Source organism: Lynx rufus, unplaced genomic scaffold (genome assembly GCF_022079265.1).
Source record: "Lynx rufus isolate CCGP_SWC_20201006 ecotype Redwood Valley unplaced genomic scaffold, mLynRuf1.p SCAF_6, whole genome shotgun sequence".
Classification (NCBI taxonomy): Eukaryota; Metazoa; Chordata; class Mammalia; order Carnivora; family Felidae; genus Lynx; species Lynx rufus.
This window is the reverse complement of record NW_025814878.1, coordinates 6,644,776-6,671,501: the sequence shown is the minus strand read 5'-3', so window position 1 is coordinate 6,671,501 and position 26,726 is coordinate 6,644,776. Positions and strand designations below refer to the sequence as shown.

General features: G+C 35.9%; 1 protein-coding gene across 8 annotated transcripts in view; it reads left to right on the top strand.

Annotated features, from left to right (window-relative positions):
* Positions 1 to 26,726, top strand: part of SCAF8 (SR-related CTD associated factor 8) — a 239,137-nt gene that overhangs the window by 53,527 nt on the left and 158,884 nt on the right. For all 8 annotated transcript variants that reach the window (XR_006966251.1, XR_006966250.1, XR_006966249.1 and 5 more), the window contains 11 exons: positions 361 to 514; positions 1,581 to 1,711; positions 4,557 to 4,733; positions 5,816 to 5,895; positions 7,646 to 7,763; positions 14,932 to 15,063; positions 15,328 to 15,440; positions 16,875 to 17,068; positions 20,393 to 20,493; positions 23,016 to 23,129; positions 24,791 to 24,947. Coding sequence is in view for 3 of the 8 variants with exons in the window: in XM_047102746.1 (XP_046958702.1) it covers positions 361 to 514; positions 1,581 to 1,711; positions 4,557 to 4,733; positions 5,816 to 5,895; positions 7,646 to 7,763; positions 14,932 to 15,063; positions 15,328 to 15,440; positions 16,875 to 17,068; positions 20,393 to 20,493; positions 23,016 to 23,129; positions 24,791 to 24,947 (1,471 nt within the window). In the remaining 5 variants the exon portion in view is untranslated. The remainder of the gene's footprint in view (positions 1 to 360; positions 515 to 1,580; positions 1,712 to 4,556; positions 4,734 to 5,815; positions 5,896 to 7,645; positions 7,764 to 14,931; positions 15,064 to 15,327; positions 15,441 to 16,874; positions 17,069 to 20,392; positions 20,494 to 23,015; positions 23,130 to 24,790; positions 24,948 to 26,726) is intronic.

Here is a 26,726-nt window from a genome sequence, read left to right as displayed (position 1 = left end):
CTGTAAATACAGCCTTGGTGCTGAGATGAATCCTGATCACCTCAGCAGCCTGAACGCAGTCTCCAGCCAGCCCTAACCAGCGATCTCCTCAGACCTCACATAGAAGCTGGAACCTAGTTGCCATTCTTGCCTTTCGCTAAATGTGGCTTTCATTTGCCTTGTATATCTATCCAGATGAACCTTTTTTTCCAAGTGTGTTAAGCAAATGCAAAATTACAGAAACATGATTTCAGAGGTGGAAAGGACTATAGAAGTATTTTAATCCGTCCTTCCCGTTCGCTGCTCAAATAGTCTCTGAAATGACTGTGCTGAGGCTCTGAAAGCAAAAAATTAAAATGTCATTTTTCTTTTTACCTCTAGAGTAAAATAGTGAGAGTATTAAACTTATGGCAGAAAAATAATGTGTTTAAGAGTGAGATTATTCAGCCTCTTCTGGATATGGCAGCAGGGATTCCTCCCCCGGTTGTCACACCTGTTTTGGCCAGTACTACTGCTGCTATGAGCAACACCCCAGGTATGTTCCTTCCTTAGAGATTTGTTCTCCGAATATTCTACTCCTGTTTTTCAGGTGATTATTCATACGTAAAATAACTGTTTGACAGTGCAGGAGAATTTATCTAGCATTAGATAACTGAAAGGAAATGTAATTTGAAGGAAAAATAAACTCAGATTTTATGTTTGTGTGTAATTCTTTTCTAAAAATGTTTTAAATCCCTAGTAACAAATATAATGAATGTTGGGAAATTGGTTTGTCACTTAGGTTTTTTTCCTGGTTTAGGCTGCCTGTAGTCTTTTAAACTTGCATGTAAATCACCTCAATATTCACAGTTTAGTAGGGGAACTTAATATTTATAAGGAACCCTGAAAAAAATTATTTAATGGAGCCAAGAATACTTTCATAATAATCTGAAAATCCTGTTTTTTGAAGTATATTTAAATGACATTTAAAATTTATAATAATTTAAGTATTAACATTTGGTTTATATTTAGTTTTTGTTGTGTGTGTCTGTGTCTATACACCTATACATCCTTTTTTGTTTTTTGTTTTTTAAGTTTATTTACTTAGAGAGAGCAACCAGGGGAGGAGCAAAGAGAGAGGGAGAGAGAGAATCTCAAGCAGGCTCTGTGCTGTCAGCACAGAGCCCAATATGGTCCATGAGATCGTGACCTGAGCCGAAACCAAGAGTTGGACATTTTAACTGAGCCACCAAGGTGTCCTCATATACATCCGTTTTAAACAAAAATAGCTTTATATTATACATACTGTTTTATATTTTTTAAAATTATATTTTGAATATTTCCTCCTGTCATTGAATCTTCTTCTGTAGTAAGATTTTTAATGACTTCTAAGCATTGTAGGCTCCTTTAAAGTAGTAGCTTAGTTAATGAAGACAAGTATGGACAGATCCTTTTGGTATTTTTTTTCAACCTACCTAATTCTGTAATTATACAATAAAATAAAAACATTTATTTAAGTTTGTATATATTTTATAAAAGTGACAAAGCAAATCTCTCTACCTTTCCAAGTCTTATTTATTTACTTTACATATTTGTTTGGGTGGGTATGTCTTTTTTAAAAGGAACGCCTGTGACACCTGTTACTCCAGCCAATGTTGTTCAGGGTCTGCCAGATCCATGGGTATCTCAGATAACAAATACAGATACACTTGCCGCTGTAGCTCAGATCTTACAAAGTCCTCAAGGCCAACAGGTGAGCATTTTTTTTGTTACATGAACAGTGATTTAGAGCTCATTTTCATAATGTACCACCTAAATAATATGTGTTTTCTTATTTTGTAAAAATGAGATCACACTAGTACTCGGTAGCTTGCCTTTGTTTTAAATTTAGTAAAACATCATTATATGTGCTGTTCTATAAAAAATGCATTTTACGCTAAAATATTGATTTAGCACCTAGTTTTTGCCAAACATTATTAGAGCTATTGTTACTCCGCTGACAAGACAGGGAGGTCTTCTGTCTTGGGAAAGATGTCTTTCTTAAGCATAAAACTTTATTTAGATAGTGACACATAAGTTAAAACAGAGTGAATTTTTAGAGGGACTAGGTTTCGGAGAAGGGGTCAGAACTAGGGAGGGTAGCCAAGAGAAGGTGTTTTTGAGGAGTGGCATTTGAAATGAGACTTTGAAATGGAACTAGTCATGGTAGGATTTGAAGATAGCTCATTCTTAGCATCTCCTTTTTTTTTTTTTTAACCTGTCCTTTAAAAACCAAATTTATTATGATCTGTGCAATAAAATCCCCCAAACTCTTTTTCCAGATATTCATGAGATTTCAGCCACCTGTAAGTTTTTGTTTAAATGTCACCTCACTAAGTCCTTTAAAAAGTGATTTAAAACTGCACATTCTTAACGGCACATTCTTGCACCCCCATACTTCTTTTTCCTATCAGCTGCCTGCCTTCTTTCTTTCTTTCTTTTTTTTTTTTTTAAAGTTTATTTTAACTTATTTTGAGAGAGAGCATGTGTGCAAGCAGGGGGTGGGCATGGAAAGAAAGAATCCCAGGCAGGCTCCACACTGTCAGTGCAGAGAGCAGTACGAGACTCGATCCCACAAACCATGAGATCATGACCTGAACTGAAATCAAGAGCCGGATGCCTAACTGACTGAGCCACCCAGGCGCCCCTTTTCTATTACATTATATAATCTATCTTGTATTACATTATGTAATTTACTTATTTTGTTCATTCTCTGTCTCTTCCCACTGGAATGTATGAAGGACATACATACAGAAGGACGAGGAGTTTTTTGTTGTTTTGTTCACTCATGTATCTCCAGTATTTAGGTAGCAGATGGTCAGTACGTTTTTGTAGAATGAGTGAGTAGTGAGTGTATAGAGCATAGCAATGCTGGGTACACAAAAGATCTTTTAGAGTTGAGATGTCTGGAGGATAAGATGGCCTGTGTATATAAGTTAACGATGACAGATCTGAAATGGTAGACCTAAATGTGGGACATGGGTTTCAAAAGACAGAAATGGTGGGCTGAAAAAGAAAGGGCTTATCAGTGTGGAATCGCCACGGATTTTTATGTTGAAGTCACATGATCTGAACGGTACTTTAATGGATGAGGGGGGAAAGAAGCCTAGAGATAGCAAGTATTGGTAACAGTGATAAAGGAAAGGAAGTAATGAATATGTGAAAATAGAGTAGTAGACTCTAAAAGGACAGTCTCAGAAAAAAGGGACTATTCTAGAGTTTTAAACATGTAAAAACAAATTGGGAAACTGAATTGGGTATTAGATAAAATTATCAAATTATTAATTTTATTTTGTGATAATGATGTTTTGAAAATAATTCATAAAGAAAATGTTCTCATTTAAAAGACACCTATTAAAATAAATAATTTTGGCAAGAGAAGTGATTTTTCCAGAAGAAATAGTACAAAGAATTTCCAGATGAAACAGTACAAAGAAAGTTAAGACACAGTAATCGGTAGAATATGAAGTCTGAGTAGAGGGAAAAGTAGGGTGCTGCGGTGCTTTGAACCTGACTGAAACAGTAACAGTGCTGTGTGGAAAAATGGGGATGTCAAAAGAGATGTGTAAACCAGAAAATATGATGTTAACCCCCTTCACTCCCCCCCTCCCTGCCCCCGCCCCACCCTTCCTCCTCTCCCTACCTTTCATCCTCCTTCCCCCTCCCTCCCTCCCTCCGGCCTGTGTGTTCTGGAGCAGTAACTCAGCTGTCATATATTTTTGTATTACTTTCTTTGCTCTCCCATTACTAGCTTGTAGTAGTTGTTTATTTGATAGCCAGATGACTCTAGATTGTTTCTTATGTTGCTGTTTTTAGATAGGCCTGAAATTACTTACCTTCATCTTGGAAGGCTTTTGTACCTTCTCCCACTGTAAATTGATCCTCACTTAAACAGTATACATTCATTGTTTCTATTTTGAAGTGATAATTCTCAGATTTAACCCAGGTTTAGTTCTTGATTAGGAAAGTATTAATTACTTACTACATAAGATGTACGTAGGGTTTATCTAACTATGAAATATCTTCAGGATCTTAACTGTTGTTTCTGCTTTTTCAAAGGATGAGTGAATAGGGGGAACAGGGATTTGCTTTCAATAGTTGTTGGCACTATTCACCTTTAATTTCCTTACTTCGAGACTGCTCCAGGGGACAGATTTCTTACTTTTTCTGCTTTCAGGAGATGTGTTATCTGATGAGAAATCTGAAAGATAGCAGAAGCAGTTGTCACTTGTTCTTTTACAGAGATGAAGGAGTTTATTGAAGAAGGAATGAAAAGCTTAATGAAAAAAAAATCAGTCTGTGTATGATGAGTTCTTTACCTGTTATGATATGACCACTTTATTAGGCTTAAAGTTCAAGACTTCCCAGAAGCACAGAAGACCTGTTAAGGATTTTTTTTAAATCTTTTTTTTTTAATTGTTGTTTTGAGTTCATATAAATTTTTATTTTTCCAAAGACTGTAGGATGTAGAATTTTATTGACTGAAAGTTTTAGGTGGGTATTCTTACAAATAAAACTCAGCATGTGTTTGTAATGACTTTTCCTTTTTTCCCTTCCAGCTTCAGCAGTTGATACAAACTTTACAACTCCAGCAGCAGAAGCCTCAGCCTTCTATCCTGCAGGCCCTGGATGCTGGGCTGGTTGTGCAGTTGCAAGCTCTCACGGCCCAGCTGACGGCGGCAGCTGCAGCGGCCAACACCCTGAACCCCTTAGAACAGGGGGTGTCTTTCAACAAGGTAGAGATTACGTTATCGGATCTGTTCTGTATGAAGTGTTCAATTGTATATGCTATCGTGTGGATTCTAAGTCTGTAGACTACGTTTTATTATAGAACTATTATAATATGCATTGGACTGTATAAGACATTATGAATTTTACAAAAAGTTTAGGTTTCCGAAAGAACTCCACTTAAAACATTTAGAATATTCTCTTTTAACTGAAGTTAACTAGTTGGTAAAATTGTTTTTTCACCGTTGAGGCAAATGATAATTTTCTGAATTTTTGAATTTCTTTTATGGATGTTACAAATACACTAATTTTCATGTTCTATGTTGTAAAATTTTAACTTGCTAAAATTATAATTGTTCAAAATGTGGAAATTCAAAGGAGCACTTCTCTACAAGTTGTCAGTATGCTGTAATATTATGATAAATTGAGGCCTGACTATAAAGAATAGTGGTTTTAAAGTTGAAAATCATTCATGTGTAATTTATTGTGTTAGCCTCAATAGTCTTGTTAATTATGGGACTATTAAGATATCTTGGAAGTATTACCCATATTATTTGTGTTTCTGCTGCTGTATTTTTTAAGGAAAACAAATGTTGATTTGTTTTGTTATTAGACTTTTTTAGCTAGCACCTTAGTCTGAAAGTAAATAGCTAAACCACATAAAAAAACCTTAAAATCGGTCATGTAAAAGATAGTAGAGCATCCTAAGAAGAGAAATGTACTAGGAATATATCCATTGATTATAGTTGCAGATGTTTTTTAATCAAGCTTTATTCTCATTGGGAAGCCACTTAAATATTTTAATCCCAGTCTTTTATAAAGCATCAGTATTTATTCCGTGTGTTGTGATTTGTTTTGTTACATAAGGCAGTGTATGTCAGAGTACTTTAAAATAAAGATCCACTCAGTTAAATGCTTTGTTATAGCATAACATAAGATGATATAAAACATTTTTGTATTAAATGGTACAGGTAAATTAATGGGATGTTATTGACATTCATAATAGCATTAGTAACATACTTTCATGTGAAGCACTTTTTAATTTGTCTTTCTCTTTTTTTTTTCCTCCCCCCGCCTCCCCACCACTTAGAAGTTGATGGATAGGTTTGATTTTGGGGAAGATTCTGAGCATAGTGAAGAACCCAAAAAGGAAATTTCAGCTTCTCAACTGTAAGAATTCTTTCTTTATAACTATAAACTTTTCCCATTACTGCGATAAACATTGGATGGGACATTGCCTCCTGAACCACCAAGTGTACTGTGAATAAGTTGGGATATAATTTCAGGTTGTTGAGCACTCACACTACAGAAAGATGGTGGGGTTTTGTCTTGTTGCCTCCCTCTATTATTTGGACTCTCAGATCTTTGCAAATATTTGGGATATATCAAAATTCTTTACAGGGAAATTGATAGATGTTGATAAATCTAGTTGTGATATTTTCTGTCTGTATTAGGCTTTATGTTACTTAATTCAGTTGTAAGAATATTTTAAATAATAGGAAAGAAGCTTGCTTCTAATGTCAATGACTACTTCTAGGAAGTCTGCCAGATTCTGGGAGTGTTTCTGACTAAGCAGGAGTAAGGATTAGGACTGTAGGGACTTCGGTTTTTTTTAAAGATATGGATTGTATATTTTTATTTAGATTAGTGTTTTTTATTTTTCTCAAACAGTTCTGTGCAGCCCTAGGTTCTTGTGGGTTTGAGAAAGGACCAGTGGGGAAGAGGATGTTGGAGAGTGGGGGTGTAGAAGTTGGGGGTTTGGAGGAGGGGTGATGAATGGGGAGAACACCTCTGGGAATCTTGTTTTAAGCAGAGGTTATTAATTTTATATATTGGGATAACATTTTTAAAAAACATTTATATACATAAAAATACAAATATATCCTTTTGGTAAAGATATTCTACTTGAAAAATTAAAAACTAATGTTTTAGATTGTGAATTATAAAGTTAGAGGAGAAATAATTTAAGATCATGTTAGATCAGTGTCCTGAACAATGTAAGAATCTCCTTTAATGGTTCTGATAAGGTGTTTTGTAATGTTTCATTTTTATGCCTTATATGATGAGAAGTTAAATAATTTCTTGTTACTGAGTCTTGTATGATTTACTAAACACACACTGATCCGTTTGGCATTCTGAAGCAAGGAAACAAATTTGCTCCATTATCTTTTGAGACATAGCCTTTCAATATTTGAAGTTAGGTATCATTCTTCCCCTTAGGTTTATTTGCTCCAGATGAAGTACACTTTTTTTCAACTGTTTCAAGACTTCTCATCATCCTGATTGCCCCTTTTGGGATGCCCTCTTTTTTGTTCATGTCTTACCTTGTGGCACCCAGAATTCCAGGTGTATTCCAGGTGTGAATTTCCCAGAGTATAGTTAAATTATTATTTCCTCTTACCTAAATACTGTTTCTGTTAACATACCTAATAATTTGAATGCTTTTCTAAAGAAAGCAGATTAGTTTTATAAAGTTTATGGTCAATTACAATTGTAGATTTCACATGTACTGATTGATAGACCATTTCTCCCGCTATCTTATAGTTAGAGAAGGAGTTAAAGTGACAATGTTTAAATACATTTAACTGTTTTTATGTGTTTTCATTGAGACTTTCTTAAAATGCTCTAATGTAAAAAATACTAATTTATATGCATTTAATAGCTTGAGACCATAATAACAGATCTTCCATCAGAGTATCTTTAACATGTTATCCATCTATTGAAAGACTATTGGAGAGGATCTTTCTATTTTAACATATTAATGTTCTGAGGTATTCCATTTTCTCTTAATATTTCAAAAGTAAACATTGTAGTAGAGTATGCTTCATTTAATTGGCATTGGGGGAGTTGAATATTCACTTATTTTCATATTATCTTTACTGGGTTTTAAAATGTATTTCCATTTATTTTTTTCTTCTAGTTCTCATGTTTCAGAATCCGTGAACAATTCAATTTTTCATCAGATAGCAGAACAACTACAGCAGCAAAACCTTGAACATCTCAGACAGCAGCTCCTGGAACAGCAACAGCCTCAAAAGGTTTATAACTCCATCTTGTGGTCTTTAGAGTTATTGCTGCCTGTGTTCTGTAAAATGTTGTTTCTCAAGGATGGTGGTTTTTCTTCAACTTTATTACAAGATCAGCCTTTTCAGAACCTTTATATTTTTTGTTACCAGAATGTGTTCTGGATATATGCATGTGCTCGATACACTCGAGGTGGTGTTCTCGTATTACAACTTGAAACTTCACGTGCTTTCCTCTCCACTCAATTCCCAATCAAACAAGGTCATGATGATTTTGCTTCTGTTGATGGTGATGATGGCAAAATAGATTGCTATTTTTAATTAGGCTATTATCGTGTGGCAGGAGGTTTGTGAGGCATGATAACGTTTAATGCTGTGAGATAGATTTTTGATGCCCATTGTACATTACAGAAAGTTGTACCTTAGTGAAATGAAACATCCATTGCAAAAATATACAGCTGATATCACATATCATTAGTCCTAAGATGCATCATTATTTTATGTGTGGCTAAGAATTTTTAATCCCTTCAAAAGTACAACATCCCATGGAGTTACAAGAACCCTATAAATTACAGGGATAATATATGAAGAAGAATCATATCTTAGAATTGATAAAGTGTCAAAGGCAGGGTTAATCCATTACAAAGCCTATTTTTGCTCTGTATGAGAAATACAGATATAAACTGTTTAAATAAGACTGTTTTCAAATCCCTCCCCGCCACCCAATCACACTTTTTCCTAGTATCTAAAATGTTTTGGGGGCGCCTGGGTAGCTCAGTCGGTTGAATGACCAACTTCGGCTCAGGTCATGATCTCACGGTTTGTGAGTTCGAGCCCAGTGTCGGGCTCTGTGCTGACAGCTTGGAGCCTGGAGCCTGCTTCAGATTCTGTGCCTCCCTCTCTCTCTGCCCCTCCCCCACTCATGCTCTGTCTCTGTCTCAGAAATAAACAAACATTAAAAAAAAATTAAAACTTTTTGGCACTAAAATAATAGTATAAACATTTTTAAAATACGAGTGATACATTGTTAGACAAATGATATATACGAGATGAACAAAAAAGCATCTGGCCTCAAGTAGTCTCTAATGGAGCACATACATCTGTATGAACATAGGGAAGAATTCTAGTTCCTGTGATGGTAGAGGTGCAAGTGAAGGACAGTAGAAATAAAGAAGACAGAAGAGTTACTTAAAAAAAATTTTTTTTTAATGTTTATATATTTTTGAGAGGGAGACTAAGCACGAGCAGGGGAGGGGCAGAGAGAGGAAGACACAGAATCTGAAGCAGGCTCCAGGCTCTGAGGTGTCAGCACAGTGCTCAACGCAGGGCTCGAACCCGTGAACTGTGAGATCATGACCTGAGCCGAAGTTGGATGCTTAACTGACTAAACCACCAGGTGCCCCAAAGGGAAGAGTTATTTTAGATTAAAGGTATGGCAAACATTTGAGACACTGCTGGGATCTGAACTTGTCTTTTTCATGCAAACAGTAAACATAAAATGGACATTAATGGTATTTGCTAGGTTGGAACTTACACCTGGAGTTATGAGAATGGAATTCTGCAGTATTTTATGTCAGGCAGATAGGTCTGCCTGAGCATTCAGAGACTTAAAGGTAGAGTACAATGCAGAACATTTGGATGTTGTTTAAAGAAAAGCACAAGTTGTAAATCAATGGAAAAAAACAGGTTGTCAGTGATATAATAAAAAATCACAGAGCTGCCAAAGAGACGGGATAATAGTGAAGGAAAAGTTTATCCAAACAAGAGATTTGTCCAGCTATAAATGTGACAGTTTTGATTGTCTTAGATCTAGTTTCATTTTAGAAGGTTTAACAGAAGCAGTAAAAGGAAGGTAGTACTTTTAAAATTAACACCCAAATTATTGAAGTGAAAATTACTAGAACTTGAGAGAGGGCTATTCTGTCTGAAGAATCTCACCAACTAAAGAAAAACAGAACTCTGGTCTCTTAGTTAATTATCCTATACATTATCTCCACAATTTTATTTATTTGTTTTCCTCCACAGTTTTAAAGGATACAGTAATATCCTTTTTTTAAGTTTTTTTTTTTAATGTTTGTTTATTTTGGGGGGAGAAAGCGCGAACAGGGGAGGGGCAGAGAGAGGGAGACACAGAATCCAAAGCAGGCTCCAGGCTCTGAGCTGTCAGTACAGAGCCTGATGCAGGGCTCGAACTCAAAAACCACAAGAACATGACCTGAGCCCGAAGTCCAACACTCAACCAACTGAGCCACCCAGGCATCCCAGTAATAACATCCTTTTGAAAGAAGTAGATGTTCTTAAAAGCTTCTGTTGTTCAAAAATGAGTGTTAAAGAAAGGGAGTAGTGGAATAAAAGCAACTTTTCTAATACATCAGGTGGATAATGTGCAAAACCTATGGCAAATTTAGAATCAGAAAGTGTATCAACAGAGTAACCATTCAATTTAATAAAGTGTGTAATTGGCAAACCAGTTGCCTTAGTGTGTTTAAGATAGGGTGACATGTGCAGAAAAAGGAAGCATTTTGTTCACCAGTGAGCTCATTATGGCGGCCTAAAAGTTTTTATGTCTCAGAGAAAAGAATAGGATTGCTGGTGCCACCCCATTCATTGCAGCCCTGACCACACCTGCATGCAGGTTGAGATCTCGTGTCCCTAACAAGAGAAAACCACTGAAAACAGAGCCCTTCCAGGGAGTGACCGAATTGTGAAGGGAGTGATAGTCATGTCAGAAAGGGAATGATTGCTGTTGTCTTGAGTAAGTTGTAGATCATGATATTGGTAATTGTTTTATCAGGATATTCAAAAGATGTCAGGACAGCTATAGCTCAAAATGAAATGCTGACAATGAAAATAGTATGACTAACAAAAAGGGCTTTTAGAAGAATGTTAGGAATAAAACAATTATGGAAGATTCAACAACTTAATGAAGAGCTGTCATTATGTAACTTACTTTGATTCAGTAATTTTTTATATAGGAGAATATATGGACAAAGTAAATTGAACATGATGAAACCTAAGATGGGTGATAGTATTAAGAGCCTTGAGTTGATGTCTTGGCTCACATAAATTGCATTTCATGGTCCTGAGGTTGTAGGATTATAGCATAGCATATGGGGATTTCAGTAAAGCCTTTGATGAAGTCTTGCCTGTCACTTATACAGAAAAAAGTGGAGGAATGGGGATCTATAACTGATTAAAATGTGACACTTAAGTTTTTATTTTTATTTATTTTTAATGTTTATCTAGAGAGAGAGTGTTTGCAAAAGTGAGGGGAGGGACAGACAGAAAGGAGAGAATCCCAAGCACGTTCCACACTGACAGCTGATCAACACAGGGCTCGATTCCACAAACCATGAGATCATAACTTGAGTCGAAATCAGCAGTTGGACGCTTAACCCATGGAGCCATCCAGGCATCCCTCAAAATGTGACATTTAATGAGTGTTAATCCAACCTCGAAAAAAGTCTCTACTAGCTGCCATTAATCCTCTTCTATTTTTTTAGTATTGATGCTTTACATGAGGACATCATTGAAGAAAGTAGAGATGTATACCAGGACGTATACTAAAGATGTATACCAGTATATCAGAAAAACAGTCATTTGCCACCTGGGTCCAATGGATCCTTTTAAAATATACTTGGCATCATCTTACAGATAATTTACAGAAGTGAGGCTAAAAGAGATAGGGAAGAAAACTTCATGAGCAATTTTAATATATGTAATTGAAATGCTACCAATTAAATTCAAATGTCCCATGTTCTTGGGGCACCTGGGTGACTAGGTTAAGCATCCTACTCTTGATTTCTGCTGAGGTCATGATCTCAGGTTTGTGGGATTGAGCCCCACTGCAGGTTCTGCACTGACATCAAGGAGCCTGCTTGGAATTCTGTCCCTCCCTCTCTCTCTCTTCACCCCTCCCCTGCTCTGTCTCTCTCAAGATAAATACACCTAAAAAAAATGTCACACGTCCTTTTAGCAAAATAGAACAGTCCAGGTGCTTGTTGCACAATGGTGCAAGATAAAGTTCTTCTAGTTATGTGACTAAGTAGATGAAAAGACCCTAGTTTTGTTCTTAGAGACCATTTTTCTGCCATTAGTTTTGGAGTTTGAGAAGTACATTTAGGATGTGGTCGTCTGAAAACTCATAGTCTCCTATTTCACTTAGATACTAAATTTCACCATCATCATTGGAGTCTAGAATGCTGCTCTTTCTTTGTATTCATCTTTATTTTGTGTAATAATTATGAACTATGTTCCTCTATCACTTTTCTTCTCTTTGCCATTATGTACAGAAATGGAAAAACCTAAATATTCAACCGTGTTCCAAGGAGAGCTTAAAAGCAGACTACAGAGATAGTGTCTCCATTTTTATTTATACCTTGAAATATACAGTATTTTTAGTAACGCAGTAAAACTGGATGATGATTTTATTGCACTGTTGAATTACCCTTCTTGACAGTTAATTTGCTTTTGCTTTTGTGTATTATTTTAGTCTTTTTTTTTTTTTTTTTTGAGAGAGAGAGAGAGAGTGAGAGAGAGCACGAGTGGACGAAGGGCAGAGAGAATCTTCAGCAGGATCCATGCCCTGCATGGTCGATCTCGTGACCGTGAGATCATGAGTTGAGCTGAAACCAAGAGTCAGATACTTAACTGACTGAGCCACCTAGGTGCCCCTATTTTAGTCTTTCTTGAAATAATTGGGAACAATTGATGAATTAGAATAATTCTTAGGATGATGAAATAGCAAAATGTTTCAATATATATAGGAATATAAGACCTCTAAGATCCCAAAGTATATCTTAGATATAAAAAAGGATCTAGTGGACTTAATGCTGCTAATTGCAAGATAATAGGATGAATTTTAGTTGAATTTTTAATGTAAATTTTCTCTTCATTCTTCACAAGACCTATAAGAAAGAATAAAGGTCATGAAATCACAGTCTTTCCAAATGGGTAAAACTCAAAAAAGCAACTCAGAAACTAAAATTCGTTGTGGTGGACCTTGGTGGTTATACCAAGAATTAAGCATAAATAGAAAAATAGGGTGAAAAACAAGGGTGGGTGGATACAAAGCTTAAGATAAATGGAGAAGAAAAATCTGATGTGAAGAAAATATGCGTACTGAATCAGGACCAAATAAAGACTCAGGATGGAATTGATTATTCCTTGCTGTGTTAAAAATTCTATTGTTAGTATACTGTTGTAAAGACCTAAGCCAGGACTGTGCTTAAAAGGTTTTTGTTTGATTTGTTCTGGAAGAATATGCTTGCTTACTGACATTTTGGCCAGTACTGTGGTATGTAGTAGGTGTTTCACAGAAGTCTTCTAATTCCAACTTCAGCTTTATTTCTCAATCTTGAAAATGTTATTCTTATAGAACCTGTTCTTCGTAAAATAAGAGACTTGGAACGGTTCTTTAAATGCTCTTTTTGGCTCTTAATTTTTATGTTTTTTTTTCTTTCAGATTAAATGTCATTAGAGTAAGATTTTTTTTTTTTTTTTTTTTTTTTTCCCCTTAACCGTTACTCAGGGTGTGCCTGGTTGGCTCACTCAGTTAAGCATCTGACTTCAATTCAGCTCAGGTCAAGATCTCGGGTTTCGTGGGTTTAAGCCCTGCATCAGGCTCTGTGCTCACAGCTCAGCCTGGAGCCTGCTTTGGATTCTGTGTCTCCCTCTCTCTCTCTGCTCCTCCCCTGCTCATGCTCTGTCTCTCTTTCTCTCAAAAATAAATAAACATAAAAAATATTAAGATATAATTGACATATAACTATGTAAGTTTAAGGTCTACAACATCATGATTTGATAGATTTATGTATCCCAATTAGCTGACACCTCTATCGTGTCATAAAACTGTCATTTCTTTTTGTGGTAGGAATGGTTAAGATCTAGTCTGTGAGCAACTTTGAAATTTATAACGTAGTCACTATGCTGGTATTCCTCTTATAGATGGGACTGAAGTTCACAATTCAAGTAACTTGTTCACAATCACAGAGTCTGTAGCAAGGGAACAGACTTTTTGAGTTGCTCTTCTCTGTTAATTATTACAGTAACTCCCAGCTTGTGTACTGCCAGGAATTGTTTTTACTGATCTTCAACACCTGTGAAGATGTTTTAGGAAAGTTTATGTAGGGAGACGTTTTCATAATTAGTTTCCTCATATTTGGTTAACACCATAGTATATGTAATTGCTGAATCAGGTTCATACTAATAAATATCACATAAGCAGTGTCGCTATATCATGTTGCTGTAAATCTAGTCCCAGCAAAAAAAAGGGGGGTAAGAAGTGTTCAAATTAAAGTGTTCCTTTAATTAGTCTTCATTGCCTAACTTTTATTAGTTTCAGAAATGTTTTATATATCAGAGTAATTCTTAATATTATTTTGCAAATTTCTAGAGATGGAGGTTGAGGAAGGCCCAAGTTAGGAACTGTTTTACAAGATCAGTTAATTTGATAATGGTATTTGAGCTTTGCTTTTCCTTTATACATGTAATATATGACTTTGTTCCTTAATATACAATATTTTAATATTAAAAGTATTACAGCATTTTAATTTATAGCATTTTATAAAAATGCTAATTGCCATTGAAATTCTGGATTCATTTAACTTAGTGGCATTATATATCATTCATGATATAATCCCTTTATTTTTGAGAGTATAATGTTTATATTTTTCCACAGTTTAAAAATTTGAAGACCTACTTGCTCTTACCATCCCATTCTAATATATTCTTTTCACTCATTTTTGGAGATGTCCCATGCTCTTACGTAAACTTGGATTTCTACAAAACTGTAATTTTAGGTTGATTAACATGGGATTTCTATATGTGTTGGGCTCCTTTTTAAAACTTTAATTGTGTTTGGGGCGCCTGGGTGGCGCAGTCGGTTAAGCGTCCGACTTCAGCCAGGTCACGATCTCGCGGTCCGTGAGTTCGAGCCCCATGTCGGGCCCTGGGCTGATGGCTCAGAGCCTGGAGCCTGTTTCCGATTCTGTGTCTCCCTCTCTCTCTGCCTCTCCCCTGTTCATGCTCTGTCTCTCTCTGTTCCAAAAATAAATAAACGTTGAAAAAAAAATTAAAAAAAAAAAAAAATAAAACTTTAATTGTGATATTTGCATGTCTAAATTCTTTTGTAATAATATGCATACTTTCCTAATGTTTGTGTGTTTGTATCCATTCTCAATAGGCAACCCCTCAGGATAGTCAGGAGGGAACATTTGGATCAGAACATTCAGCATCACCATCACAAGGGAGCAGTCAACAGCATTTCCTCGAACCTGAAGCAAATTTGGATGATTCTATAGATATTCAGCAACAGGTAAAAAGTAAACATTTCTCTGGGTCAAAAATTTTTTTAATTAGAGAAAAATATAAAATGTAATAATTTTTATTGTATGTAAAATATTTTTATGTAAAATAATGGTACTGTCCTAAGTATTTTTTCCTCACACTTAAGCTCCACACTAACCATTTTACTATTAGGCATTGATGCTACTATGGTGAATATTTTGTAAGGCAGAATTGTCAATATATACTGAAATTTCAATCAGGCATTTTGTTTGCCCTTCTTTTGACTTTCAAGGACATGGATATAGATGAAGGGCAAGATGGAGTGGAAGAGGAGATCTTCGAACAAGAAGCAAAAAAAGTGGCTGTTCGCTCAAGATCAAGAACACATTCACGATCTCGTTCAAGGTTCTACAATAATACTTAAGAATAGCTGTGTGTGAACTTTTAAAAGTTGGCTCTGTTTCCTTGTATCAATAGTAAAGGAAATGTATTTCTTAGAGTGACATCTTATATTCTCTCAGAAAGGAGTAATTAGAATATCAAAAACAGAAAAATACTTTTTTCTCTTTTTAATCAGATATATCTGTTGCCATTTATTTGAATAATATACATTAATTGCAGCCATATCATAAGAATGGGATTTTGGATTATACCTGATTTTAGTTAGTAATATTATGATGACACCCAGCTTAGGATATTATTGCCTCTGAAAACTGTTAAATCAAACTATAGAGGAACAGTATTAGAAATTCCATTATAATCCTTATATTTTGTTTCGTCTTATAATAATACCAAAAATGATCATAAAAATAAAGCTATAAGAATTATCTTTGTAAACATTAAACATAGTATCAAATTGTAAAATATATAATTTTTCTTTGTGAGTTTCTTTTGTGGGCTTTTCAACATAGCTGAGACTCATTAATGTACATGCTTATTCAGATTTGAGTTGAAGATTCCTTAACCTGTTAATTCTCATGTACATATACATTGTTTTTACTACATATTGTCTTAAAACTTAAAGTCATTAGTTTCCAATATAATATACCCTATTTTTTGCACATTAATACCCCTGAGAATCTGAACAGTATATGCTGGAAGAGGGGCAGTATCTGACAACTTTTTCAGTCATTTCTTATATGTTTCAAGAAGTTATTTGTATTTACCTCTTATAAACGAGAACCTGTCAGTTCACCCTTCTCTAGACCCATCTCAGTCATTGAATAATCTTGCTAAAGCAATGACAGTGTTAGAGCTGAAATCTTAGCAGATAACTTTGTCTTAATAATATCTCCTTATTAAGCATTTTGAAGTGGTGCAGTGGCTATGGTTGATAGGAAAAAAAGAAACAGTGTTTCAGTAACACCTTATATTCTAAAGTCAAGCACCTTGAAATTTGAGAAGTGAAAAACTTAAAAGCAGAATTCTTTAATAGCTAATGGTCTGTTGGAAACATTCTTCTCTCATTTTAAAAGTGTAACATCTTACTCACCTAAGGAATCTTTTTATTTCTTCAGACTTTTATCCCTATTCTTAACTTTTGTTTGAAAAATGAGTTGGAAGAGACTAAGGAAAGTAAGGCCCTTAGTGGAGTCTCATTCTTTTCTTCCCGGTCTCAGTAAGAATCATTGCAAACAAACATCTATTACTAGTGTGGGCCTGAGCAGTACATAGATTTGAGAAAATGCCTGTTTACTTCACTATACTTAAACATTTTTTAAGAGGTAGCTAAATATAAGACATCCTTGTGTGTGTATTTTGTTCTTACCTAGAAGTGAGAAATTTGATAGAAGAATAATACTGTCATTAGAAGTAAAATAAGATTTTTTTTTTTGGTAGATCGCCAAGGAAACGAAGGTCTCGGTCGCGATCTGGTTCTCGAAAGCGTAAACACAGAAAGCGATCACGCTCACGCTCAAGAGAAAGAAAGAGGAAATCATCACGTTCATACTCAAGTGAAAGGAGAGCAAGAGAAAGGGAGAAAGAACGACAGAAGAAGGGATTACCTCCAATTAGATCTAAAACATTAAGTGGTAAGTGACATGCTTTTACAAAGCTTTGGTTTCAACAAATATTAAGAAAATAATCAACTGCTAGAGTTAGACTAAGAAACCAGAGAGTTGTTTGGTAAATGAATAATTTTATCCTTGGTTTTTGTAACATGAGAGAGTAGGAAAGAAAAGAGCAGGTTCTACTGAAACATATCACTGAGAATTCATTTTTTTTTTTTTTTAACGCAAGTTAGAAAATTTAGAACTTTAATGGTATATAAAGTGGATTCGGCCTACTGTCTATTACTTGGACACTGTGATTTCTATTCATAGTGTTGTAACCAAGTATGACCACCAGGTTTGGGGAGTAATTATTGAAAGAATCATGTAAATTTTAAATTTAATTATAAACTTACTGGATCAGCTCTGAGGGAGAGGTTCCCATTGTACAAACTTTCCCTCCTTTATGTATTAATCTATAATGTATAATTATAACAAATTTGGTGATTGTGAGAGTTTGTGGGAGAGTTCACTTGGTGGGCATGTGAGTAGTAATTAGTGCCAGATTCTTCCTGAAGATTCCTAGTGAGTTATGATTTCTAAGGTGAACAAACAGACTGCAGAGGGGCAAAGTACATGAAATGGAATAAATTATTCTCTTAACATCAGAGAATCAGCTGAACACTTATCTGGTTGTCTGGTTTCTCGAGGTTTCCAAATAAATTCTTTGCCATGAGGTAAATAATTGGTATAACTTATCCCGGAGCATTCTGGAAATCTAGGCTTATAATTAAAGGCAGCATCCATCTTATTAAGTTCTGGCAGTTTGAGCAAGCTGATCTTGCCAGAATCTTACGTGATTACAAAAGTAGGTATTAATTTAATCATGTTGATATTCCTAACTCTAAAAGTTTCTGTTTGTCACTTCAGGGTGAGAAACCAAATTCAAACATTTTAGTGCTGTCTGATAAATACCATCTAAAGGTGTGACCATAAAATCTCTGTTGTGCCTCCTCCTGTGATTAGTGTTAGGACATTTAGAATCACCAGTTTTAGGATAGGGCTTTTACATTCAGTCTCTTTCATTTAGTTCCTCACTTTACCTGTCATATTACAGCTGCTACCATTTACATAGTTAGTGACCATGGAGTTTATTTTCTATTATGGTGGGGGGTTTTTTGTTTGTTTGTTTGTTTGTTTTTATGGGTAAAACACAGTAAGAAGATTCAGAAAGTACATAAGAAAATACAGTGAAAAGTAGGGGCACCTGGGTGGCTCAGTCGGTTAAGGGTCCGACTCCAGCTCAGGTCATGATCTCACAGTTTGACAGTTCGAGCCCCGCGTCGGGTTCTGTGTTGACAGCTCAGAGCCTAGAGCCTGCTTCGGATTCTGTGTCTCCCTTTCTCTGCCCCTCCCCTGCTCTCTCTCTTTCTCTGTCTCTCAAAAATAAACATTAAAAAAAAAAAAAAAAAAGGAAAGAAAATACAGTGAAAAATATGTCCCTCATTTTTTTTTACCTGAAAACTCTCCTTACCCTGAAGCAATCTCAATTTCATGTGGCCCAGCACATTTTAAACACTTAAGATAGTATTTCCCTACCATTGATTCTTAGAACACAAGCGTATTTGTGACTAGTTCAGTGGATATGAAACATCAACAGGCAGTAATGTTCTAGGAATCTATGTCCTCTCCTCCTGGGATGAGGGAGATTGATTATTGCTTTTTGGATTAAAAAAAAAAAAAAGTCTGTGGGAAAAATTTGTAGAGAGACTACCTTGAAACAGAGGAAACATGGAAAATATGTCAGGGAGATTAAGTTAAAGCAGCTGTGATGTGGTAGACAGAATAATGAAGAGGTGGGAACTCTTCAGTGGAAGAGGTCCAGAAATTTCCTGAGGGTTTGTGGTGGGTTGAAAAATGGGCCTCCAAAGATACTCACATCCAGATCCAGATCCACGTGGTAAAAGGGACCTTGCAGATCTGATTAATCAGGATCTTGGGGTAAGAAGATTAACTCGGGTTATCCAGAAGGACCCTTCTGTGTAATCCAGGGGTCCTTTTAGGAAGGAAATAAGAGAGGCAGAAAAGGTGATGTGAAGAGGGAAGGAGAAAGATGAAGCTAGGTAAATGCTCAACTGTTGGCTTTGACGATGGAAGTTGGAGTCATTGAGCCAAGGAATGCAGACAGCTTGTAGAAGCTAGCAAATTCTTCCCTAGAGTCTTCAGAAAGAATGCAGGCTTGTTGACGCATTTTGGACTGCCAGCACTGTAAGAGAATACATTTTTGTGTTTTAAGCTACTAAGCTTGTGATATTTTGTTACAGAAATAGAATAAAAATAACATATTGCTCCTGGAGACTTTTGTTGAATATTATGTGTGTATAGGGTGAGAGTATGTGAGGGAAAGAATGCTACCAGGGAGTCCGTTAGCTGAACGATTCCTAAAGCTAACACTGGTCTGGAGAACATTTGAGTTCGAATAAACTGTAATAAAGAGACCTGGTTGAAAACCTTCATTCAGCAGAGATCTTGCAATGGTCACATCTTAGGGCGGCACTGAAATTAGCTATAGAGTAAAACCTGCTGTAGGCCTGCCCTGTAATAGATAAAAAAACGCCTCAAAAAGCTGGAAACTTCGTGTTTAAAAATGACATTGGTTTAATCTAAATTTATTGAAACTCCACAAACACATCAGCTGTTGTTAACGTTTTACAAGTAAGTGTCTTCAGGAAAAGAAAATGTTCATGGACGCGTGAACCGTACAGCTTAAAGTAGGTAAGATGTCTCATGTGTAGCTTTGTTTCTTAAAGGGAAGTGGTTTCCCATAAAGTATCTTTTAAGTTTTTCATGATAACAGGTTCTAATTCAGCCTTTTCCCTTTTATATCTCCATGCAAATTATTTCCTTAAGGATAAGGTGCCATCTTCAAATTCAGCTGTTGATTAGAAAGAAACATCCACTTAATCATTCCGGCAGAGAAAGATTAAAGGTACACAGCTAGGATTGCAGTGAAGTGTTTTTGTGACTTTGTTGCACATTAGAATTACCTACAGAATTTTAAAACTCCCAGTACCCATCTGTCATGCCCCATAGCCCTTCATCTTTTAGAGTGAGACCCAGGTATCCACAGGTGATTAAAGTGTACAGCCAAGCTTGAGAACAGGTAACACACAAGAGGTTGATTCATAATAGATGTGAATGGATACCTGGGATTTTAGTTCATTTTAAGTGTAGCAGATAAAAATGTCACTTAAGTTTTAAATATCCATCTTAAATTGTTGTTCTTAGTGCTTTTTCCTCAGCTGCTTGCAAGAAGTAACTGTGTCTGTGTGATTTAGAACGTTTGTCTCTTTTATGTCTTGACAGTATGTAGTACTACTTTATGGGTTGGTCAGGTGGATAAGAAGGCAACCCAGCAAGATTTAACCAATCTGTTTGAAGAGTTTGGACAAATTGAATCCATTAATGTAAGTATCACTTCTTATACGATAGTTTATATAGAAGATTTTCACGCATACAAAGACTCACTTTGGTTCGTAATTAGCCCAATAGTGTCCTTTTTAATATTGCACATCTTTACAAAGATTATTTGACTTTAATCATTTCGTGTTTATTTCTGCTGCTTTGTTTACCTCAATTAATTTTGCCTACGTAGTGGAATTCTAACAAAATATTCTTAGGGGTTTTATAGCAGTACAGCACTTGGTTCCTAAAGTCATCAGATGTTTGGGTTAGCAGGAACCCTATGTGTGACCTAGTTTAATTCCTTTTCTTTTCTTTTTTTAAATAATGAAAATGAGGAAACTGAGTCCCAGAATTGTAATCACCTGCACATGAGCACATAGCTAGTACTGGAGACACAGTTGGACTTGGGGACCCAATCTTTTGCCAGTCCATTCCCCTTTCCCCATCTCCCTCTGAGGCAAGAAAATCTGTGTGGCCACTGCATCTCCAGTAACTTGACCATAACTCACTCCTCAACTCGATTCTTGCAGTGCTTTGGCCCCACCCAGTCTCCCTTCTTTGAGTATTTGCTTCTTCCTGGAGGTCTGTTGTGTTTCCCTGGGGCTAAAACTAAGTAATGGAATGTTTTATATTTATTTGCTTGTTTAAGGAGCTTTCTGATTCATTAGCCCTCTGATTTTATTCACTGTTCTACTTTTATGTCTGTTTGAACCTTTTATCATTATTTACCGGGAAATTGGCTGATTTTCCTTTCTAGTCTTAGATCCCAACATTTTCTAAATGGCCAAATTTGACTTTTCCACATTAGTAACAGCAGTCTTCATATGAATTGACCATTTCATATACTACTTTCGACTATATATGATCTGTTTGGAATCTCACAAGAAGCTGGTTAAGTAATTCCCATGTTGTTATTTTACCAGTGAGGAATCTAAGTGATTCGCCTGAGTTGCACAGACAATAAATAGATGATTGATTGATGTTTCAACTTAGGAGTTTCATATTCCTCTTTCTACACCATGAGAATGTTATAGGCATTTCTTAATCTTTTGTCTTTTTAAATTTCACCTGTCAAAACATGACTGTCATAGCCCTTCCTTGATCATATAGCCTCTGATTTTGTTTCTGATTTTCTCTTAGCCGAGATATCAGAAATGTATTGACATTTGAAAAAATAGGGATGTGCAGGATCAGTGTCTTTAGGTTCTTATCATGGTGTCCCAACTTAAACAGGTGATTCTAATGCAGAGTCAGGAATCATTGCTCTGAATAGATCGTGAATCCAAGTAGCATTTGGATTGTCATAATACTTGCGACATTTGTAGTCTTTCTTGTTCCACACTCATTTGGGCATTAGTTTGCCTTGTCTCTTCCCCTCTTCTTTATTGCCTTTTTTTTTTTTAACATTTTTATTTATTTTTGAAGAGAGAGAGAGAGAGAGCTCGCGTGCGAGTGGGGGAGGGTCAGAAAGAAATGGAGACACAGAATCCGAAGCAGGCTCCAGGCTCTGAGCTGTCAACAGAGAGCCCAACATGGGACTCAAACCCACGAACTGAGAAATTATGACCTGAGCAAAACTTGGATGCTTAACCTGCTGAGCCACCCAAGGCGCCCCTGTATTACCTTTAAAGAGCATACTGCTTATAAACAGTAGGCACCAAGTTATTTTGTGAACTGGAATATATTGAATGGCTAGTGATAAAATCCAGGATTTGAAAATTTGGTGAAAAATTTATAAACCTTTCACTTGGTTTTGAGAGAGTTTGAGAACTGAGTAGAAAGTCTGTTAGATTTATCATATCACTTAGTGAAGTTGAAGAAAATTTTTCAGTGCATTGATAAAAGTGTTGGATCTATATTGTAAAAGATGAAGAAATTTGTAAGGGCTTAGATAGACTTCTCTTTTGAGAAGTTTGGGATTGAAGTTTGGAAAGTAGCTTGAAGTGAACTCTGATTGAAAGTGTAAACACTTAAGGCTATTTTCTTATTCTGGTAAAGCCTTTATCCAGAAGCAGTTGGACAAAATGAAGTTTTATAAAATTGAAAAACTTTAGTTTTATCATTTGTTGTAGATTATAGATTTTATATTAAGGACAAGATACTTCCCTAAACAAAAATCTTTCTCACATTACTAGGTGTAACACGTGGAAAAATTGAAGTACTATAAATAAATTCTGTGCTTTCAAATATGTTGGCTATACAATATTATTTTCTTTTTACCTGGTGGTGTATCCATATCTTTTTACATTTTTAAAAATTTCTTTATTGTGCATTAGAAAAACTTTAATTGACATGTGATAATCAAGATTTTGCTTATGTTATGGCTTAGAGTGCAACCCAAATAAGTTTTGAATTTTTTTTAAACTAAGTAATTAGTTGTACATGGATTGTACCAGTAAACAGCCGTAGGAAGAGAAGGGAAAACCATTCAGTATTAGTAATGATTTGTTTCATTAAAACCATAAAATGCCAGAATGAATTGCCTTACTCACACCTTATCTAAAGAAAAAATTTTTCTTAATAGATGATTCCTCCCAGGGGCTGTGCATATGTCTGCATGGTTCACCGACAAGATGCTTTCCGGGCTCTTCAGAAACTTAGTTCTGGATCATATAAAATTGGGTCCAAGGTCATTAAGGTAAGATTGGAGGGGAGGGACCCATGCTCTTGTTTTATTGAATTATTAGAATGTATATTAGAATTATATATTTGATCCATCTTCATTTTTTAATGTTACGGGAAAACCTCTAGGAAACTTTATTATTTCAGTGTTGTTGGGTTATCGAATTGGATATAGGTAAAACAATGACTAAAACTTTTAGTCCAGTGATTCTTTGAAATCACACTTGTAGTTCTCTTAGTCACCCAGGGCACCATTTTATGAGCAGGATTTTTTCATTTTTTATTTTTTATTTTATTTTATTTTTTTAACGTTTATTTATTTTTGAGACAGAGACAGAGCATGAATGGGGGAGGGTCAGAGAGAGGGAGACACAGAATCTGAAACAGGCTCCAGGCTCTGAGCTGTCAGCACAGAGCCCAACGCGGGGCTCGAACTCACGGACCGCGAGATCATGACCCTAGCCGAAGCCGGCCGCCCAACTGACTGAGCCACCCAGGCGCCCCAGAACTTTTTCATTTTTATAAGGCTGCCTGCCTGCCTGCCTGCCTGCCTGCCTGCCTTCCTTCCTTCCTTCCTTCCTTCCTTCCTTCCTTCCTTCCTTCCTTCCTTTTATTTTTAAATACTCTCCACATCTAAAGTAATCTCCACACCCAACATGGGACTCAAGCCTACAACCCTAACATCAAGAGTTACACACACCACCGACTGAGCCAGCCAGGCGCCCCAACAAGTTTATCTTTTATTCACTTCTCCCTCCCAGTGCTTCCTAATCATACTTCTTAATTACATTATTATTTTCTCCTTTTTCACATCTTGTGTTATACATCAAAGGCCACTGTGAAGGACTTACATGTTTTGTTTCCCTCTGCCTTTAAACTGTTAATTGTGTATTTTTCTGTGACTAACATTTTATTTCTGCTACTTGGAGATAATTTGTTCCATCAGGTTCTACAACTGAGTTAAAAACTTTTAAGATATCTACTTTCAGGGTTATTATGCCCATGCTTTGTCATTTCATGGCAGTGAGTTTCTTTATGTAAACTAAATTGTCTCCTTTCCTGGATTACCAAGATTTTATTTAAATTATTCTCACTGTTCTAATTATTGCTAATGTAGGTTGACATTTTTATGGTGAAAAGTAGATTTGATTGTTTCTGGAAATGTGATTTTTATTTTATTTTATTTTTATTTAAAAAAAAATTTTTTTTAACGTTTATTTATTTTTGAGACAGAGAGAGACAGAGCATGAACAGGGGAGGGGCAGAGAGAGAGGGAGACACAGAATCCGAAACAGGCTCCAGGCTCCGAGCTGTCAGCACAAAGCCCGACGCGGGGCTCGAACTCATGGACTGTGAGATCATGACCTGAGCCGAAGTCGGACGCTTAACCGACCAAGCCACCTAGGCGCCCCTGGAAATGTGATTTTTTAAAGTGTTAGTAAGAAGTGGAATAAATCCCACGTTAGAAATACCATTGCTTTCTAGTGTAGGCTTTATTTTAAAAACAAAAAACAGGACATACATGGAAAAACTTTGGCTACTATTATTTTTCTAGCATCCAGTGAGGCTTTGCTCTCCAACTAATTTTATTCACATAGTTTACATACAATTTTGAACATTTTACCTTGTCTTTACAGTATACCTGAGCTTTCTTTTTTTTCTCTTCATTCCTGATAGATTGCTTGGGCTTTAAACAAAGGTGTAAAAACAGAATATAAACAATTTTGGGATGTGGATCTTGGAGTTACATACATACCATGGGAAAAAGTTAAAGTGGATGACTTGGAAGGTTTTGCAGAAGGAGGCATGATTGACCAGGAAACTGTAAATACTGGTAAGAACATTAAGGGTAGTTTTATTGTTTAACAAAAAGTGTGCTTAAAAGGTTGTAATTGATTAGAGTTTGGATCATAAGGGAACTGTGTGTATTTCCTGGATACTGCCCTCCCCAGAAGGAAAAGAAAATGGAAACACTGCCTTTTCCAATGTATATGCTTAATAGGTCTTATTTCATAAGTGTCTGAGTATTGTGTTTTAGAAATCTATAAATGTAGTATTTTTCTTGTATGTCTTTTAAATTTGCTCTTTTAGAAACTAAATATTTCAATTCCTTGCATTTAAATAAGAACTGGGGACATAAGATGTTTCTTTGAAAAACTTCCTAGATTATTTTGATTAGTATCCATGTTGAGAATGACAGAAATAGAATGTTTAAAAAGCTGTAGTTCTGATGTATGTACTTCTAGAATGCTTATAACTAAATGATCATCTCGCCTATTTTTTTTCCAATTTGTATTTTTATTTTTAAAAATACCAGTTATAAATCCACAAAATGATTAGCATTTGTAACCAGTAAGAAATCTTAAAATGGATACTTGAGAAAGTAATAGAAGTGTGGTATATGTAGCTTTTATTTCTTCATGTCTTAGCTCTTTTACCAAAATAAGCTAATTTTCAGGGTATTTTCATTTTCAGGCCAATGCACATATTTTCTAAACGCTTTTTTTTTTCTTGTCAGTCTTTTTTTTTTTTTTTTCTTGATGGATATTCCTCCAAAACATTCATTCATTCAGTAAATATTTTAGTTTCTATTGTGTGCCAACCGTGATTTTAGGAACTGAGATTATAGTAGTGAGACAGACAAAAATCCTTCCTCTGATTGCATGCACATTGTAGTACAGGGGATGACAGCCTGTAGGCCATAGGTCAAATCCTGCTGGCCGGCTATTCTGTAAAATTTTTTTGAAATACAGCTGCACTAACTTACATTTACTTCCTTTATATGACTTTTTTTTTCAACAGCAGCTGAGTAGTTGCAACAGAGAACGTATGGTCCACAAAGTCTAAGATACTATAGGGAAGCTTTGCCAACCCATGTTCTAGTGAAATGAAACATACAATAAAATAGGTAAACTATATAGTATTTCTATGTTGATAAGTTCTAAGAAGAAAAAGCAGGGAACAGGGAGGGAGATATAGACAGTATTGCTGTGGAGCAATGCAGTTTTACATAGTTGAGGAAGATCTAATGGAGAGAGTGATGTTTGAAGGAGTAAGATGTGGAGCTCTCTGGAGAGAATGCATTCTATACAGAGGGAACAGTAAGTGCAAAGTCTCTTCAAAAATTATAAGACACCAGCATGGTTTGAGCAAAGTTAGAGACAAATGAGGAGGAGGTGAAGTCGGAGAGGTGTACAGAGAGACGCAGTCATATAAAGTCTTATTAGTCATCATAATGACTTTGATCTTTATTCTGAAGGAGATGGAGAACCATTGGAGGAATGATGAGAGCTTCTTTGCTTTATTTTTGCGCAACTATATTTTTAGAAAGATTTTCCTTAATTTTTTTTTAACATTTATTTATTTTTGAAAGACAGAGCATGAGCAGGGGAGGGGTAGAGAGAGAGAGGGAGAGACAGAATCCAAAGCAGGCTCCAGGCTCTGAGCTGTCGGCACAGAGCCCGACGCGGGGCTCAAACCCACGAACCGCGAGATCACGACCTGTGCCGAAGTCAGATGCTTAACCAGCTGAGCCACCCAGGCGCCCCTGAAAGATTTTTCTTTATTGGGTTAATAATACCTTCCTTGTTGGTCTCCCCTTGTATCTTGTGAC